This window comes from Athene noctua, chromosome 1, assembly GCF_965140245.1.
Source record: "Athene noctua chromosome 1, bAthNoc1.hap1.1, whole genome shotgun sequence".
Lineage (NCBI taxonomy): Eukaryota > Metazoa > Chordata > Aves > Strigiformes > Strigidae > Athene > Athene noctua.
In genome coordinates, this window is record NC_134037.1 from 88,398,188 (window position 1) to 88,415,609 (window position 17,422).

At 37.8% G+C, this 17,422-nt stretch overlaps 1 protein-coding gene across 1 annotated transcript in view; it reads right to left on the reverse strand.

Annotated features, from left to right (window-relative positions):
* Positions 1 to 17,422, reverse strand: part of PLD5 (phospholipase D family member 5) — a 186,730-nt gene that overhangs the window by 97,434 nt on the left and 71,874 nt on the right. Inside the window, exon 2 of the mRNA XM_074925510.1 lies at positions 13,044 to 13,180. Within this exon, the coding sequence (XP_074781611.1) occupies positions 13,044 to 13,180 (137 nt within the window). The remainder of the gene's footprint in view (positions 1 to 13,043; positions 13,181 to 17,422) is intronic.

Below are 17,422 nucleotides of genomic sequence, written 5' to 3' on the forward strand. Positions count from 1 at the left end.
AGTGCCTGCCAGTGTCCTGCCCATGTGACACAGCCACAGAGCCTCTGCCCTTCTCCTACCATCAAGGTGTTACATCACTCAGTGACTTAAAAAATGAAAACTTCACCCTTGTAAAGAGCAAATCTGTAGCTTGCATTATCACATTGTAGACAGCTAGATGCTACATTGAAAGGTAAACTATGAAAACATGAGGATCCTGAGGATCTGAGGTGAATTGAAATGAAGAAGGATGAGGTACATATTACAAAGCTCCTACCAAAAAAAGAAACAGTGTGACCCAATTCTGTTGAATTTAATAAGAAATTTATCTGGCATTGCTGTTTATTATCTAGAATGCCATATATACTATTAACCAAGAGACACTACAACATTTAGTTTTCTCTGTTCACTACCATACTATAATTGAAGATCTACAGGATATGCTTATCGAAAAACCCACACAATTGCCTTGTCTATGTATTTCAAAAGCTCATGCTTAATCTCTAGACATGAAAGGACAAGGACACCATCAGAAGAGAAACTTTTTTTAAACCCCAATTTGAGTTACCAGAAGTACTATTTTTCTCCTCAATCTTTCTCCTTAGTTTTGAGAAAGGACCAGGCAATTTTATTTTTATTTAATCATTTTTTTTCCTTTCGATTTCTGCCCCCTCACCAGGAACATGCAAAGGTTAGGCTTGTTTTTTACTTCTGTTGTTCTAAATATATCCATTGCAGTTTGGTGCCACAGTACTGCTATACGCACAATTTATACACAGAAAAATTTCCTACTGAGTTTGTTTCCGTAATAGCTTATTTGTTTATACATTCTTAATTCTGAGCTAATGTTTTCAAGATTCACTATCTATATATGTTGTTAGAAAAAGTCTTTCAGTACAGTAACTCATGATAGTTTGCCTCATATTAAGTGCCTGTTTCCTGACAGTCACTCCAGGCAACATACCTAAATGGCAGCTGGAGAAGCTCTGCACCCCAGTCTGTGGCAGACAGTTTCCTTTCTAACAGATGAGGACTGTACAGCACACACAATTCAGACAATGCTGCCCTACTTAGGTGAAGCCATTCTTGCCCCTGTCATGCATAAGGAAATCCAGGTGCTGTTCTCGGTGTTAGCAATGTATTTTTAAATATAAATCTGCAATTTTTCCTCTTATATTTTGTGGTATGCATACTGCATGGAACACCCCAAATACCCATCAATCAGGAATCAGGAGCTCAGACTTCCCAATATAGCATAGTAAGCACGGACTTGGTACCTGTTCAGCCACTGATAGGTATTTCAGCCTCTTTCCTTTGTTTTGCACCATATTTAAGTCTTGGGTAAATACCATTATCTTGATTTTCAAATTATTTAAATTTAACAGCTGAGGTATTTAGTCAGAATCCTGTATAAAGCTGCATAGCAGCCACACAAGCTCCTCATTACCTGGCTTATGTCTATTCAGCTCTTCTGAGGAGCAATCCAGTCACTGTTTGCCTATCTGTGAAACACATCAAAATATCCTAACATACCAACTTTACTGAACCTCTCAAAAGATCAACAAATATTGTAATAAATAGCCATTGCCATATACATTAATTAGTTGGTGAGACATTTTTATTTTATTTCTACATTCACCTCGTGACCATGCAAGTCCATAGAAAACCTTTTTATAAGGCCTGAATATTGCAAATAAATATTACAGGAAAATTCAGACAGCGGGTTTTTTTAAGTGACAAAAATATATGTCATCCTTTTATTTCCTTTCACACAACCCCAAATCTTCTTATATGAACACTTTGTAACTGCAAGTAGCAACACTTATTTGGACTGAATAATTATGTATCAATACACAAGTGGGAACAAGATTTTTACCTTCTTTTCTCTTGGCCTATGCATCTCCAAAAGGCCCTGATTATCTTGGTATGACTTGGGATGAATAAACATGTTAGCTCACAGTTGTAGAAATCCATCGAGAATCAAAATATTATTTTTCCTCATAAATAAACATGATTTTATGGTGTTAACAGTAAGTTAATGAAAATCTTCTAAGTAAAAGCTTTCATCCCCAGAATAGGAACAAAAGGATATTCTATGATGTTGACATTTACACAATCCAACAATCCATTAAGCTTAATTAATGCCCTTCCTGCTCAACAAGAACAAACAAAACTACTGTGCAAAACGAAGGAAAATTCAAGGTAAAACCTTCAGTCAGCAACTATTTGAAATCAGCACTGCAAATTCAGCAGATATATAGTCAAGGCAGGAACAGCAATAAAAATCCACAGATGAAAAGAATAAAGAACTCAAAGTATCCATTCCCAAAGGACATTGCCAACACTCAAATTACAGAGGCAAGATTCTATGGAAATGTTCCAGGACACCTTAGGAGCACTAAAATAGTTTTGACTGTTGTCCATTGCTTTTAGGTATCTATTTGTATTTGTTTCTTTTTCATGTGTTTTTTGGGTTGTTTTTTTGTTGTGTGTTTTTTTTTTTTTTTTAAAAAAAAAAAAAGGTAAGTTTAGTTCATGTCAAATTGCATTTGGTTAAAATTCCATCTGCGAAAACTTGTTGCATCTAAGTTAAAACTTTTTGAAGAAAAAAAAAAAAAAAGTAAAATTGATGACTAAATTTCTGGCCAAGATGAAGAAAGTGATGTGACTTCCTTGCAAAATGGACACAAGCTATGTATCTTGACAAAGTACTATTTATATTTCTAGTAAAAGAATGCTTTAGTCTCATGCCCTTAGAATAAAACAAAACAAAACCTGGAACAAAATAAAACCAAAAACCCCTCACCCTTTCAGATTTTAGTAAAAAGCATTAACTGAGTTATTGGCAATTACTCTGTATACAGAACTATGGAATGTATTTTAATAGAAACATCCTGACTCTCAAAAAAGCTCTGAAAACATCAAAATATCTTCAAGTATTATATTTCTATCTGGAGCACTAGCACCTGCACATGTCCAGATCAGTACCTCTGACAATCCCTTGGCTGCTCATTTCAGATATTTGAGTGATTCTTCTCAAGAGCACCTTTGAGCACCTCACTGTTTTCTCCTCTTTAGTCAGTCCTGAACAACTCTCTTCACGTACAACAGATGAGTCACTAGGAAAAAGAACAGTTTATCTGATGTCATACAAAGGTTACATCTCTACTGGTTTTCCATACAATTCCCCAAATTGCAATAGTGATGGACTGGTTCCAGATTGTGGCAGCTTGTCTTTGCCCCAGACTCGAAGGTGTTCAGTATATCTTTAAGGTGGCTCACATAAATCTATATTAAACATCAAACGGAACAACTCAGGGAGACTGTCACCATCCCAGTAATACTGGCTGCATGCTTGAGAAGACACTTCAACTAGTCCAGCACTTCAGTCTCCATTGCCCAAAATACATCACTCCTAGCATCATCTAGTGTCTTTACTGAACCATAAATCTGTCCACTTTCCACCAGCATCCATAATGAACTGCAAAACATGCACTGGCAAGTTGATAAAAGCGACCCAAAAATGAGTGAAAAAAGTACTAGCAGCTGCCCTCCTCATGCTGGTGGCACATTCTTTATTTCTGTAAAGTTGTGTGCTTAGCTTCGATGCTTACGCATATTCACATTTCACTAAGCTATTGGCAAAATGGCATTTTTCTCCACTACTCAGCCAGTAGAAGCTGAGCTCTAAAATTTTTAACTAAAAACTTGCTTTATATTCCCAACAGACTTTTTAAAGAAGTATTTTGGAAGATCAATGAAGATCAATTAGCTATATACCTTCCAAATTGACAAAAGATACCAGATTACCATCTGTGGTCATACATATGAGTACAACATCTTTATTCCTAGCAGATCTAGAAAAACAGTAAAAAGTCAAAGTCAACACTTCTAATGTGCCACTAAATATCCATCAGACTCTTAGTCTGAGGCAAGATGAATCCTCCCCCTCATATCAGAAGACATGCAAATCACTGATGGCTCTTAGAAGAGTCATTTCAACACTTGGTATGTGAAGAAACCAAATTTAAACGTACCAAATTATGATGCTGTCGGTCATGAAAACTCCCTTTGAGTTTTGGAAAGGACTGGACATCAGAGAGCAAATGACAGATATGGAGCTGCATCTGGCAGATGCCAAGGCTGGTATCTGTGCATTATTTTTCTGGTTTCCAGTCAGGTTGACAGGAAGCAAATTCATTACAGAAAAAACCTAAAACATAGCATGAAAAAATAGTAATGGTGATAAAAATGGATCAGGTCCTCCAATGCATTTTTTCCTCTTGGTCAACACAATTGGATGCAGATAAATTGAATAAAGGAAGCAAACTCATACTTCCATAATTAACAAAGGTCATAAACAGAGAGGTTCAAGTGTCCAACACACAAGAGTACTTTGTATTTAAATAACTGTGTGCATTACTCACAGACTGTGATGCTCTAACTAAGTAGAGACACATGGACATAGGGAGACCATATGAGAGATCACAGAGAGGAGCCTCTGGCTCCACCTATATCAGAATCCATGTATTAATACAAGAAGAGAAAAACAAATCAGGCAGAAAATCTTCAGAATAACAGAGAAAATCCCAAACATTTCACCCAAATATATCTTCCTCAACATGTACAGAGCATCTGAAAAAAAGAGTCCTATCAAATGTCAACCATCAACTCTCCTCTGTGCCTTGCAGCAGGGCATGAGCACCAAGAACCACTGCTGTCTGACTACAACCTCAGTGCTGCAACTGGCAACGCGTGCTGCATGTGACTGAAAAAGATAGTCAGCTCTAGCTCACCCAGTCAAACAGCACCAACAGCTTCGGCATAATGCTTAGGCTTCAGTGGGCTCCACAACTGCTTTTTCTTAACTGTGGCATTGCCCTGGTGCTCTTGGAGGCGGACCCAGCCATGTACTCAGCAGATCACAAAAGGCAGGGACTAGGATGTTACACTTGTACTCTTGTGGAGTATCAAATCATGCCAGCTGAGAAGACACTCACAGTACCATCGTAGGATTAGACACAAAACTCAACACATCTACTGTAAGCTGACAGGATAATAAGTACCTTTTTATATACTGCTCTGAGGGTGGAGAAGCAATTAAAAATAAATGGTGTCACTGGAACAGGTCCTTGCTAGGATCTGATACAAAGTCAGCCCTGGCTGAACGAACAAGTCACCCTGAAATGAAGCATGAATTCAGACAGATTCTACTACTAATTTTAGCCACTTTTAATGCCTTTCCTACAAAGGAAAGGAAGAATTATTTATCAAGGAGCTTTATTAAGTTGGATCACTATTCTCACCATGCAGAATAAAAACCTATCTGAAATGTCACAAATCAGTCTTCAAGATCATGAGAATAACCAGTAATTTTAGAATTAACAATCTGTTTAGAGCAGGCTTACAATCTGGTAAAGAAAATGACCTCGGGAATCTTATGAGTCCTGTTGGGATAAAATAATTTCCGTTTTCTGAACACATTAAGCTAAAAAAACCAAAAAAGATTCAATCATAGAGAAACCCCAGCAAACTACACAGGAGAAAGGCTACTCTAGCACATGAATTGTTCCTTTATCCCACCTACATTACTCAGGAACCTTAAAGTAACTGGAATTTGATCTCTACTAAGGTTGGAACATCTTTGATGTGAGGTCACAAATCCTAAGTCATAAAAGGAGAAACAAACACATAAATATCTAACTTCCAAGAATACAAACATGACAATCTCTGTACTACATTCTAAACAATGCTTAGCATGACAGGAAAAGCTGCCTTAAGGCCACTCTAAAGCACTCTGTCCTAAACTCCAACAGAAACCATTAGATTTAACACAACAAAGAGTAGGATTAAAAAGAATGGTTTGTACCTTTGGACAAAATGAGTTGAAGCCCAGACCTATTCAATATGATGTAATTGATTATGAACTATCTACTGGCAGTAATGCAAACAGAATAAGATCTAAACAGATCATGAGTTCTGGCACTCCTTTTTTAATTTGTGAAGGCATTCTTTGTAGCTGAAAGTAAATGCAAAACAAATTGACCCTTTATTGTATCAGTGCAGGAACAGAGAAAAAAAAATTCTTACTCTGTACAGATAACTGAGGAACTATTAATATGATACCTTTTCCATTTTTATACATTTTAAAAAATGAAAAATAAAAGGTAGGAAAGGTAGGTTCCTCTTGAGCAAGCTTGTTGAATTACTGATGTCCCTCCCTGGCTCAGGATGCTGAATGCCTTTGCAGGAGGTCCACCAGTTCTTTGTGGTGTCCAGCCACAGAAACATTAATTATAAGCGCGTTCCTTCTTTTGATGCAAAAATAGAAATGCCTGCAATTAGGGATCATCCTAAAAATTGAGTGGTTTTATAGCTCATTCTTTCCATTACCCCAAAACAAGAGGACAACAGTCATCATAGAATCATAGATCAATTAGGTTGGAAAAGACCTTTAAGATCATTGAGTCCAACCATTAACCAAGCCACCACTAAACCATGTCCCTAAGCACCACGTCTCCACGTCTTTTAGATACCTGCAGGAATAGTGATTCAGCCACTTCCCTGGGCAGCCTGTTCCAATATTTGACAACCCTTTTGGTGAACAAATTTTTCCTAATATCCAATCTAAACCTCTTCTGGAGGAACCCGAGGCCATTCTCTCTTGTACTATTCTTTTGTCACCTGGGAGAAGAGACCAACCCCCACCCTGCTACAGCCTCCTTTCAGGTAGCTGTAGAGAGCAACAAGGTCTCCCCTCAGCCTCCTCTTCTCCAGACTAAACACCCCCAGTTCCCTCAGCCGCTCCCCGTACGACCTGTGCTCCAGACCCTGCACCAGCTTCGTTGCCCTTCTCTGGACACGCTCGAGTCATTCAATGTCCTTTTTGTAGTGAGGGGCCCAAAACTGAACACAGGAATCGAGGTGCGGCCTCACCAGTGCCGAGTACGGGGGTCAGATCCCTTCCCTGTCCCTGCTGGCCACGCTATTGCTGACACAAGCCAGGATGCCATTGGCCTTCTTGGCCCCCTGGGCACACTGTCGGCTCATATTCAGCTGACTGTCAGCCAACACCCACAGGTCCTTTTCTGATGGGCCACTTCCCAGCCACTCTTCTGCAAGACTGTAGCACTGCATGGAGTTGTTGTGACTCAAGTGCAGGACCCAGCACTTGGCCTTGTTGACCCTCATACAATTGGCCTCAGCACACTAATTCAGCCTGTCCAGATCCCTCTGCAAAGCCTTTGCAACCTCAAGCAGATCAACACTCCCACCCAATTTGGTGTCACCTGCAAACTTACTGAGGGTGCACTCGATCCCCTCGTCCATCATGTTGACAGAAGGAATTTTTATGCCAAGTGGCATATATTTTGTAAATAGAAATCTTCAGTTGCTCTTTTTCAGGCTTGTTTTCAAAATATGAGCATCTTGTTCTGTTTAGACATTTAATTATTATGCTGTCATAGTTTGTTTATTAAGTAGAAATCAGCCAATATAAACCTTGCTATGTTCAGACCCACGCAGCGCAGAGAAAATCTCCCCCACAATCAGCCAGGGGCAAAGCACTTCCAAGGTGAACCAATGTAATCATGTGCTGCAGCATGCTAACTTTATAGTGCTGCAAAACCCTACTTGGTGAAGTAGCAGAGAGGAGTTGAAGGAAATATTTATCAAGCAACTGAAAAAAAAAAAAATCAATTGTGGGCACTCTCTCACAACCTGAGCATAAAGAAACATCTGACGAAACTGAAAGCAACACACACAACACATAATAAATGAACAATATAAATTATTATTGTATACCACTAGATTTAATCCCAAGAACATAATGCTTTAGGGTACTGTTGAGATGTAAAGCTTAGCATTTCAACAGGAAGAATCAGCTCCTTTGCAGGATACCAAAATTATAGAGGATACACTTATCCAAAACATCCAAACAATTTCCAAAGCAAACGAACACTGCCCAAGTATCACCACCTACTTGCTACAGGGCAGAGTTGGTCAAAGCCTCCTTATAATAACCAAGTCAACTAAATAGCTTTGCCACTCACGTCATACAAAAAAGCAAATTCTTCCATCACAAATCCAAACACAAAAGAACAAGTGCCTTTATTATATATTACTCTGAGGACAAGAGAAATCATCAGAATAGCAAAATTGTGTCACTGGAACAGAATGCAAGACAGACTCCACCTTGAACTCACACACTCAGAAACCAGGAAAAACCTTCTATTATCATCACCGAAAGGCAAAAATTGAAAAAACATAAATGATCTCTTCCTTTTCCACCTTGCTGTTCCTTAGCCCCACTCAAGAGATAGGGCCAAACACAGAGCCAGAGGCAGGAGCTATGTATGCCACTGCTACTACCACTTCAATGGATGTTGGAAAAGCTGGTGAGCCAAGGATAATGAAGGGTATGAACAAGCTCTGTAGGAACCCTAATATGACTATCAGCAGCAACAAGCAGGAAGAAAAGGTATACTGAACAGCTGAAGTTACTGGTAACAAATGAAAATTACCTTGGTTCAAATGCTTTGGATTATAGAGACCATCTCTTAATAGTCATAATTTCTTTCATTTCCCAGACTGCCATTTTTAGAGTTTACCAGCCAGTTTTAACAAAGCCAAGTAAGTCTTGACTGATGTTAAGTCAGAGGCTAGCCAAGATTTAGTCACAACAGATCAGCCATTAAAAAGTACTATTTTCAAATTACAATAATCTAATTTTGTAGATGCAGTGTCTAATGGACCCAGAGCAAGACAGGCAAAATTCCTAGGCTGCTAAGCATATCCTCTTAACCAGTCTTATCCATCAGGGCTGCCTAACGACATTAATGTGGCTGTCTCAAGAGAATAATTTGTATCCTATACCAAGCACAAACTGCAAAAACTTAACTTTTCACAATCATTTTTATTCCTTATGTCAATCAGTTAACATTTCCTTTAATAGGAAGGGTCAAAAGACAAGTCCAACATTCTGAAATCAAATTTTGTGGAACGAAGCCAAGAGTGTCCAGAACCCTCTGAAGTGAAAAGCTGCATCTTATCAGACCTGGTCCAGTTGTACAACATAAAATGTCTACTTTCAGTCAGCCAGTCTCTCCACATATAATACACAGTATGACAGTTATGTGGGACAGTGTAAGTAAGTACAAACAGCATTATTTCATCTAAACCAATCCAGTTAACCAGTCAGTAGAGTTCAGATTCTAGCTTCAATTCTGAAGCCAGAATTTGTCTGCCTGATAAATTTTACAGATCTTACCCCATCTCCCCCCAGCTCTTTATGTGAATTGCAACGTATATACCAGTAAGAGACAGAGTGCTTAGTAATTAATCCAATAAGTACATTTATTTGTTCTAATATTTGCTCTCAATTATTAGGTCAGGGTTGTAAATTCTTTTAAATTACCTATTTGCATTTTTGGATTACAACATGCAAAGCAGGCTAAAAAAAAAAATTTAAGTTTCATGTCAAAAGACAAAAAAATTCATTTCAGTAATTTCTTAGTTAAATCTCAAATATTCAAGTTCCTCTTGAATATTCTACTCAATATTATTGAATAACAAATTCCTCTGTGTAACAAACAAAATGGGAAAGGCAGCCTACAGCAATCTGACTTCACATTGTGGCAGTCACAAATGACCTGTAAGGCAAGATGCATTTCGGTTCCCAACACAGGCTGAGTTTTTCAGCAAAAAGCTCAAAGCTTTACAAATAATAAATCATAGTTTTAGTTTCAAATGTATTTTCATTTATTTAGAAAGTGCTATTTCCTATACATCCTTTTAGAAGGGTGGCAACAATCCCCTCAGCAATCAGTGAAGACATGCAAAAAAACCTGCTTTTCCACTTCCCTGACTTGTTTTTGTTACAAAGCCCTCAAGTGAAACAAATATATCAGTAGAGGAAGGGGTTTTTTGGCAAGTAAGTATTCCTTATGTAGTAAGAGTTTAAGGAATGATTAACAGAAAGGGAACCTCATGTTGAATTGCAACAAGAAAATCAGAAAGGCTGTATTTCTACTCACGAACAACAATACAATCACAACAACAACAATTTACTGGAAAATACTGCTTACAAGATACCTCAATGATTCCTCTCTCAGGCTACAAAAAAACTCTAGACTTCTAAAAATGTCTTTTACTTTCTCTTCCTCTATTTTTAAAAAAAAATCTCACTTGCTATTTTTTGGCACAAGCTCCAAAAATTTCTAGCCAAAGAACTATTCTAGACCACATCTCTATTTCAGACATATTTTTCTTTAAAACAGAAAGACACAAATGAAATTGATTTTCAGAAGACAAAAACCTTTAACAAATTATCAGTGAGGTTCTTCTCAAATCAATAGCATCCTTTCCCATCAAGCTTCTTCACAAATTCGATCAGTTAAAAACAAAAAAAGGATTCTAATATCACGTATGTAAACTTCCATTTGACAATTATTTCATCTAAAAAAAAGGAAAAAAAAAAAAAAAAAGGACCATCTATTAGCATTTTGCCTCAGCACAACCTGCAAACGTAAGCGCCTGTTCCTGGATTTCAGTGAAAGTACTCGCACAGCAGAAATATAAGAATTCAATAATTCTTGTCTTACTTATTAAAAGTGCTTACCCCAAGTACTAAATAGATGCCAGAGGCAGCAATTGATCTTACAGCACTTCAGTTAAGTCTGCAATATATTTAACACATAAAGGAGCCCAGTTTCATCACATAGAGAAGGATTCAATGTTAGCAGGTAGCAGCTGCCAGCACTTTGATACTGTTATTAGAAATGATTTAGGCAGTTCATACACACAGCATTGATGTGCCTTCTGGTTCAGGCATTAGTAGCTAGATCACGCACTTGAATCACTCTGTGAAAGGTACCTTAAAATAGAGCTGGGGTCTGAGATCACTCTTATCATTGTAAATGCAGAGCAGTTTCATTGACCCTTATTTTTAAAGTCAATGTGCTGTATTTACTCCCAGGCTCCTCTAACACAGTCCAGGAGAGGCAAGAGAGACACACACCAACTGACAAAAAAATGAGCAAAGATAAGTATTATTTGGAAAGGCAAATTAGTGCAACCCATACAAAAAGATAAAAGAATCTCTTACACATGGAAAAACTAATATCCTGTTTTTCCATAGTAATGTACATCGCTCCCATTCTGAACTTCTTAATGTTTGAAGAATACATAGTGAAGAAGATTAAGGTCTTCCTTGGCTAGGCCTATGCAGCTACCCAGAACAAAATGGGAGCCATTAATTGATAAAACTAAGAGGAAAACATGGTGCAGCAGTTGTTGCATGTGTTGAAGTTGTGTGCAGCACCTTGCAGCCAATGAGCAGAAAAACTTTCCCCTCATCTGACCTAGTTCTGTCAAAGATTCACACATGGAGATAGTGGGTGTAGAGGTGACACATGCAGTGTCTTTAAAGATTTTGGAAGGCAACAAATCACACTGAAGAATACCTAAGACCTTGATGGGGAAAGAAAAGCTAGCTGAACTCCAGAAAATTCAGACAAGGTATTAGAAGGCTGCCCAGAACTGTAGGCACACAAGAAAATGAACAGATTAGGGCCAAGCCATTTTACAAAAACTAAACAATGCTGAAAAAAAACGTGCCAGAAGGATGGTCGGTTTCAGGACAAAGTTACATGATGCTGCAGGTATGTCCTATTTCAAACAAGCTACAAATTTAAAGAATCCTCTTTAAAAAAAAAAAAAATCCAAACAAACAAACAAAAAAAACCCCGGCATGTAAAAAATACTGTAAAAATCCAGTATGGCTGCAAAAACATAATCCAGTTTGCTGGATTGTGGATTGCTGCTGACTGCACCGTGACAGGTACAGCATAGAAAGGCACTGTCCCCAGTGAGCCTTCACACAAAGTCAACAAAGAATAGCAGAAATAAAGGAAAAAGGCTCAAAGAAACATTAATTTTCCATTAGATTATTCTAAAAAATAAATACTAATTATCTCCAACTCACTGTATACCCAGCCATTGGTAGCTGGATAGATCCTGTACAAACACTGGCACAGGTTGCCCGGGAAAGCTGTGGAGTCCATCTTTGGAGTTATGCAAAGCCTGAGTGCATGCACCCCTGAGCAAACTGCTGTAGCTGACCCTGCTCTGAGCAGGGAAACGGACTGGAGGATTCCCAGAGGCCCCTTCCCCCTCCAGTAATTCTCTGATGAGATTTCTGAGAAGTTATTTAAGGATAACTGTTTTTCCACAAAACGAGTCAATGAGGGTGCCCTATACACAAGTTAAAGCCTTGGAAAAAGCAGCATACAACTGTGAATGAAGTCTACAAATGTGTGTTAAATCATCTTTAGTGGTGGACAAAAGAGGACCTTGGACAATATCATGCAGGAAAAGCATTGGTCATCGCTGATGAACAGATTCATGGAGGAACCTGACAGTGAGGCACGGCAAAATGAAATTCACAGTCTGGATATGAAAGGCCCCCCAAAAATTGAAGCCCCTACTCAAATCTAAATTTAGAAGATAAACACATCTGTGGCAGGTGTCTGAGGCAAATCTTAATCCCACACAGTCAATACTCCAGCCTTTCTGACTGTATCACTAATTTTCTTCACAGTTCCTAGGCAAGCCACTGTGACTCTTCGGGGAGCACAACAAACAGGAATATATATAAAAGGTCCTCCTATATAAAAGGGACAGCAGTCTCTGGTCAAAAGTGATCAATTACCTTCTTGGAGAAAGAAAAAAGCTCTGGATGAAAGACATGACAGAATTGGGAACTATGTGAGCCACCTCAGTACTCATTTACTGAAAGTTATGGGCTTTGAACAGGCTTACAAAATAACTGAACTAACACAAGGATCTTGCTCAAAACACACCACCAAAAATAACTTTTAAAAGTGTGCTTGATTTTGTCAAACCAACCTCCAAAACCAGAAACTCAAAACAAGGAATAATTTCTTCCTCTGTTACCTATTCTTCCCAATCACACCACAGGACTATGGTAATTACTACATGCCATTATATAACACATATATGTTCTCGTCCACCCCAAAAGAGAAGTTTTGCTTGTTACCTCTTACCGACAGTTATTTTGACAGTTCTTTTCTGAGAGTCCATCCTCATCTTCTCCCATAATATCCACTGCCGAAAATATCAGTGCAACCAGAATTGCAAAGCAGCATACCAGTGCAAAGATCACAATGCATCTTTGCTGGGACTGAAAGAGATTAAGATTAAAAAAGTTTTAATGGTGTGATCACATTCCAGTCAATGACCTGAGACTCTAAAACTTTTACATAAGATCTAAAATTCTTTGAAGATCATACTGCCATAGTTGTCAACATGAAGCACACCTCTCTCTAGATGAAAACACTCTCAAAACTGTCCTTCAGGTATCACCTTGAGATGTATTTTAAATCTCTCAGACATTGTTAAATAATTCATGTCACAAATAACAGTCATAATTTAAACTGTTTTCTGTTTGTACCACAAGGAAAGCATTATGCATTAAAATAAAGATTCTTACATTACGTATTTTCTGATTGTGCCTCACAGGTAAAGTACACACTTAGGACAGCACTCGAAAGTCTTGACAGTTTTGTTGTGTTTGGCTGAAATAAAACATGTCAATGCAAGGAGACTGAAGAGCAAAGTCTTTTTTTATTGCACACACTTTTTACACAAAGTAACTGACATTGTTACTATGACTGTCACAGCAACTGAGACACTTTGGCAAGTCCTTGCCCCACAGAACTTATAAGGAAAAGAAACTCACAGATGATAGGTGGGATTCAAGGAAATAATGGGAGACTGTTGCTCAGTATGATAGGTGATGCCCTCCGTATCTCAGTATTAAGTATTAAAACATGGCATAGCACTACCTTATCCTACAGTATGAAATCCTACAGTACTAAATCAGATACAACTGTGTACAGCCCTAGATAAATGTGAAACCTCCTAAAAACAATCTTCTGACATGCGATTTACATAGCTACATGAATGTAAAGCATATTTTATTCTGAAACCAAATGTTGCAGCAAATATGTGTATTTTTCTACTGAATAAAATTTGCACAAAACCATACATATATATAAAAAATATAAAAGTCTAACTTCAGTCGCTACAGTTATTTTCATTATTGCCCTGTAATTAAAATGTCACATAAAGAAAAAAAGCTTTATAAAGGAATGGGAAAGTGGGAGAGTATATAGGAAAGCAGGAAAAGTGTAAGGGAAAGGAAGGAACATCATGCTTGCAGCTGAAAAACAACTTCACAGTATTTCCATTGTTCCTGACGTTTTGTTTAAGAGGTAATAAGTTTCAGTGTAATAAGACCATTTTCCTGTATGCATAAAGGCCTGACTTTAAAAAATAAGCTTGCCAAACTTCCAAACTAGTGCACATCCCAGAAGAAACAAGCTCATGTATTTCAGAACAAATCAGACATAAGCTTTTTATTTCAGTCTGTGAAAATCTAAAACACAAGCAAACAACTTCCTCAGACAAACAGGAACAACTTTTCTGAAATTTACTGACAAATGTATCCTTCTACCTAACAATAACACTGAATATGCTGCTTAGATTATATGCATATTAGACACTTTTAAACATTTCAAATATATGTTTAAAACTGTTCTAATATATTACCTAAAATCTTACAAGAACAGAGCATAAGAAAATCTTATTCAACCATTTACAAGAACAGAGCATAAGAAAATCTTATTCAACCATTTACAAAAGCCTACTTCTGAAATAAATAAAATTTGGACTTTTTTTTTCCTACTGCTAGGTATAATCATGGCAACCTATGAAAAGAATTAGAAATTACTGCATTTGGATGTCCAGAACTAAGCCTGCAGTCAGACACACAGTAGGACTTAAGAGAAAAATGTTAAAACATTGCCTCATACTACTGGCAGGAAAAACAAAGACGTGCCAAAGAGAAAGACGTACTCAGATCTGGGACACTGCTTTATGCCATTTCTTCATCAGGATGGCTCACACTCTTGCTAAGATGACCGTTGTCTCATGCAGTCTTTTTACAGTTCTGTGTGTATTTGCAGAAACTGTTTGATGCAGCTTCGTCCAAACACTGAGCATATTACCATGGCAGCAAGATAGCAAAGCTACTCCCGTACCAGCAAGCTGAACAGAGCCAGGGCTCTTTTTCTAGCCCCTAAGAGCAGGAGATGAGACCCAGCATGGCTCGCAACACTAGCATTCTTTTTCCTCCCAAACCAGGATAACTGCAGCCATTCTCCTCACAGGGAACAGTCCCAAGTCCATATTTTGGGCAGATTTGTAGCAACACAATATAAATTACTTCATGCCATTGCTCCAGGGAATAACTCCCATCTTCTTGCTGCATTGCCAGGCAAGCAGCAAAACAAATGCAACAGAGAACTGCAGGGTCCCTGGACCAGAAGAGACCATGGTAGCCATCACGGTTGGGCCAGCACACATGGAGGCAGAAAGAGATGTTCCATTAAAAGGAGTTCATGGTACCTCTATCACATATGTCATAAGGTATAAACCAGCCCTAAAAACCTTTTAACCAGTTTAAAACTTAAAGGCTAAAGCTATAAAAAATTTACAGTGTATCAAAAATGATATGGTATCACAAAAAGAAGGAGGGGGGGAAGCCGGTGCAACAGATGCCTTAAATGCCTTTGATACCAGGAAATGTTATGGTAGCAATTTCTAGGTGGTTGTGTTCAAGGAATACAGAAAGGGGAGGCCAAAATAACTCTAAATGGATTCTCCTAACCTATCTTTAATTCCCATTTCACATAAATTCAGGGAACATATTTAAGGTTTTTTGACTTCTGTGTTGTAGCTGAAATCTGTATAAAGTTTAAATTGCTGTTATTTCAGTTCTGCATGTGTACAGCTTATCAAGCTCTGCAGTGTGACTGCTCACTGTAAGCAGCACAAAGTTAATACCACTAGTAAGACCACTGCTATTCTACTAGCACTAAAATAAAGACAGAACTGCACAAATCTAATTTGCTGCTCTTATTCACACAGATCCTTTATATAATGCATTTGTCTTTGACAATTATAAAGGATTAGTTACTTAACTTTTTCTTAAGTACCAGCTTAACAATATGGTTATAAATGGTGTAGGGCACCTTTTAAACCCACACACCAAAAAAGAACCACCTTATCAAACTATGACAATAGTATTTTTTCTCTGAACTAAGGATAGCACAAATTATTAAATAAAACAAAGTAAAAATTCCAAGTTTGCAATTCTCCTAACCCTGCATTTTTATTCATAGTTCTGAGGGGTCAGGTAAAGACCATTTAAAAAAATGTATAGTTAGTGAGGATGATTTTGAATGGTTTGACAGTTCATCTTGAAATTACTCTTGTCGAGTAGTGATTTTTTGATTGCTTTTAAATCTAAAATTACATTAGAAATTAATATTTGAATATTGTTTAGATTCAAATTGATGTTTATATTAGAAAACAAAGAATAAAAAATAGCTCCTGGCACCATCAAGTCTTCTGAGCCTTTCTTTTGACAATGGTAATAAATCTTAATTTTCATGCACTAATGCCACACTGCAGGCAATTTTGTAATAGGTTTTTTTCTAATTAAAATAGATTAGAACACACCATGTCACTGTTCTATTATACCATCGGTGCGTGCCTGTGTCTATGTATGTGTGCATGTGTGAGTAATAGCAGGCTTCTTGAAAGAATTCAAAATAGAAGAGCTCACGCCATAGACAGACTAGAAGGAATCTGTTAGATTTGCTCTTCAGACTCTTGCGTTGGTGGGCTTGGGCAGACTCTTTTCTTGATGCTATGTTATTACGTATCCCCTTGGCAACTGGGATCCCTCTGAGCTTATCAGATCTATCCTCCTCCTTCCTTCAGTAAATGCCTAAAAACCCTCTGTGGTTAAGCTTTCAGTCTTCAACACTTAATTATGGAACACAGGGTCATGAGTGATCTCTGAAGCTTATGTAGTTCCTCTGTCCATATATATAGTTAATTTATACGAATACAACTTCTATGAGATATTTGTCTAACCTGGCCCTAAAAATCTCCAGTTGAAAGATTCTTCACTCTCTTCAGGCAACTCTTCCCACGTGTTAGTACCTTATTTTGATGTCTAAAGTCTCTTACGCTGAAATTTTATTTTTTTTTTCTTATACTTGCTGAAAACTGAGAACAGAGGATGTCATTCTTCCCTGCTGCAGTCTCTTACATGATTGAAGACTGCTAGAGATGCTAAGAGGCCTGGACCCAGAGCATCTACTAAGCTGCCTGGACCTGTCAGAAGATAACCATGCTTGAGAATTCACTCTTAACAGCGTGGAGATCTCTACTGTAAGCCAGAAATTCTGTTGCAAGAGGGAAAGAATTCTTCAGAGCTTTTAGAAGATTGGGAGAAACTCCTGCAAGAATAAGGACTATCAAAAATACTTTTTTCCGTTTTGTGAGCAAA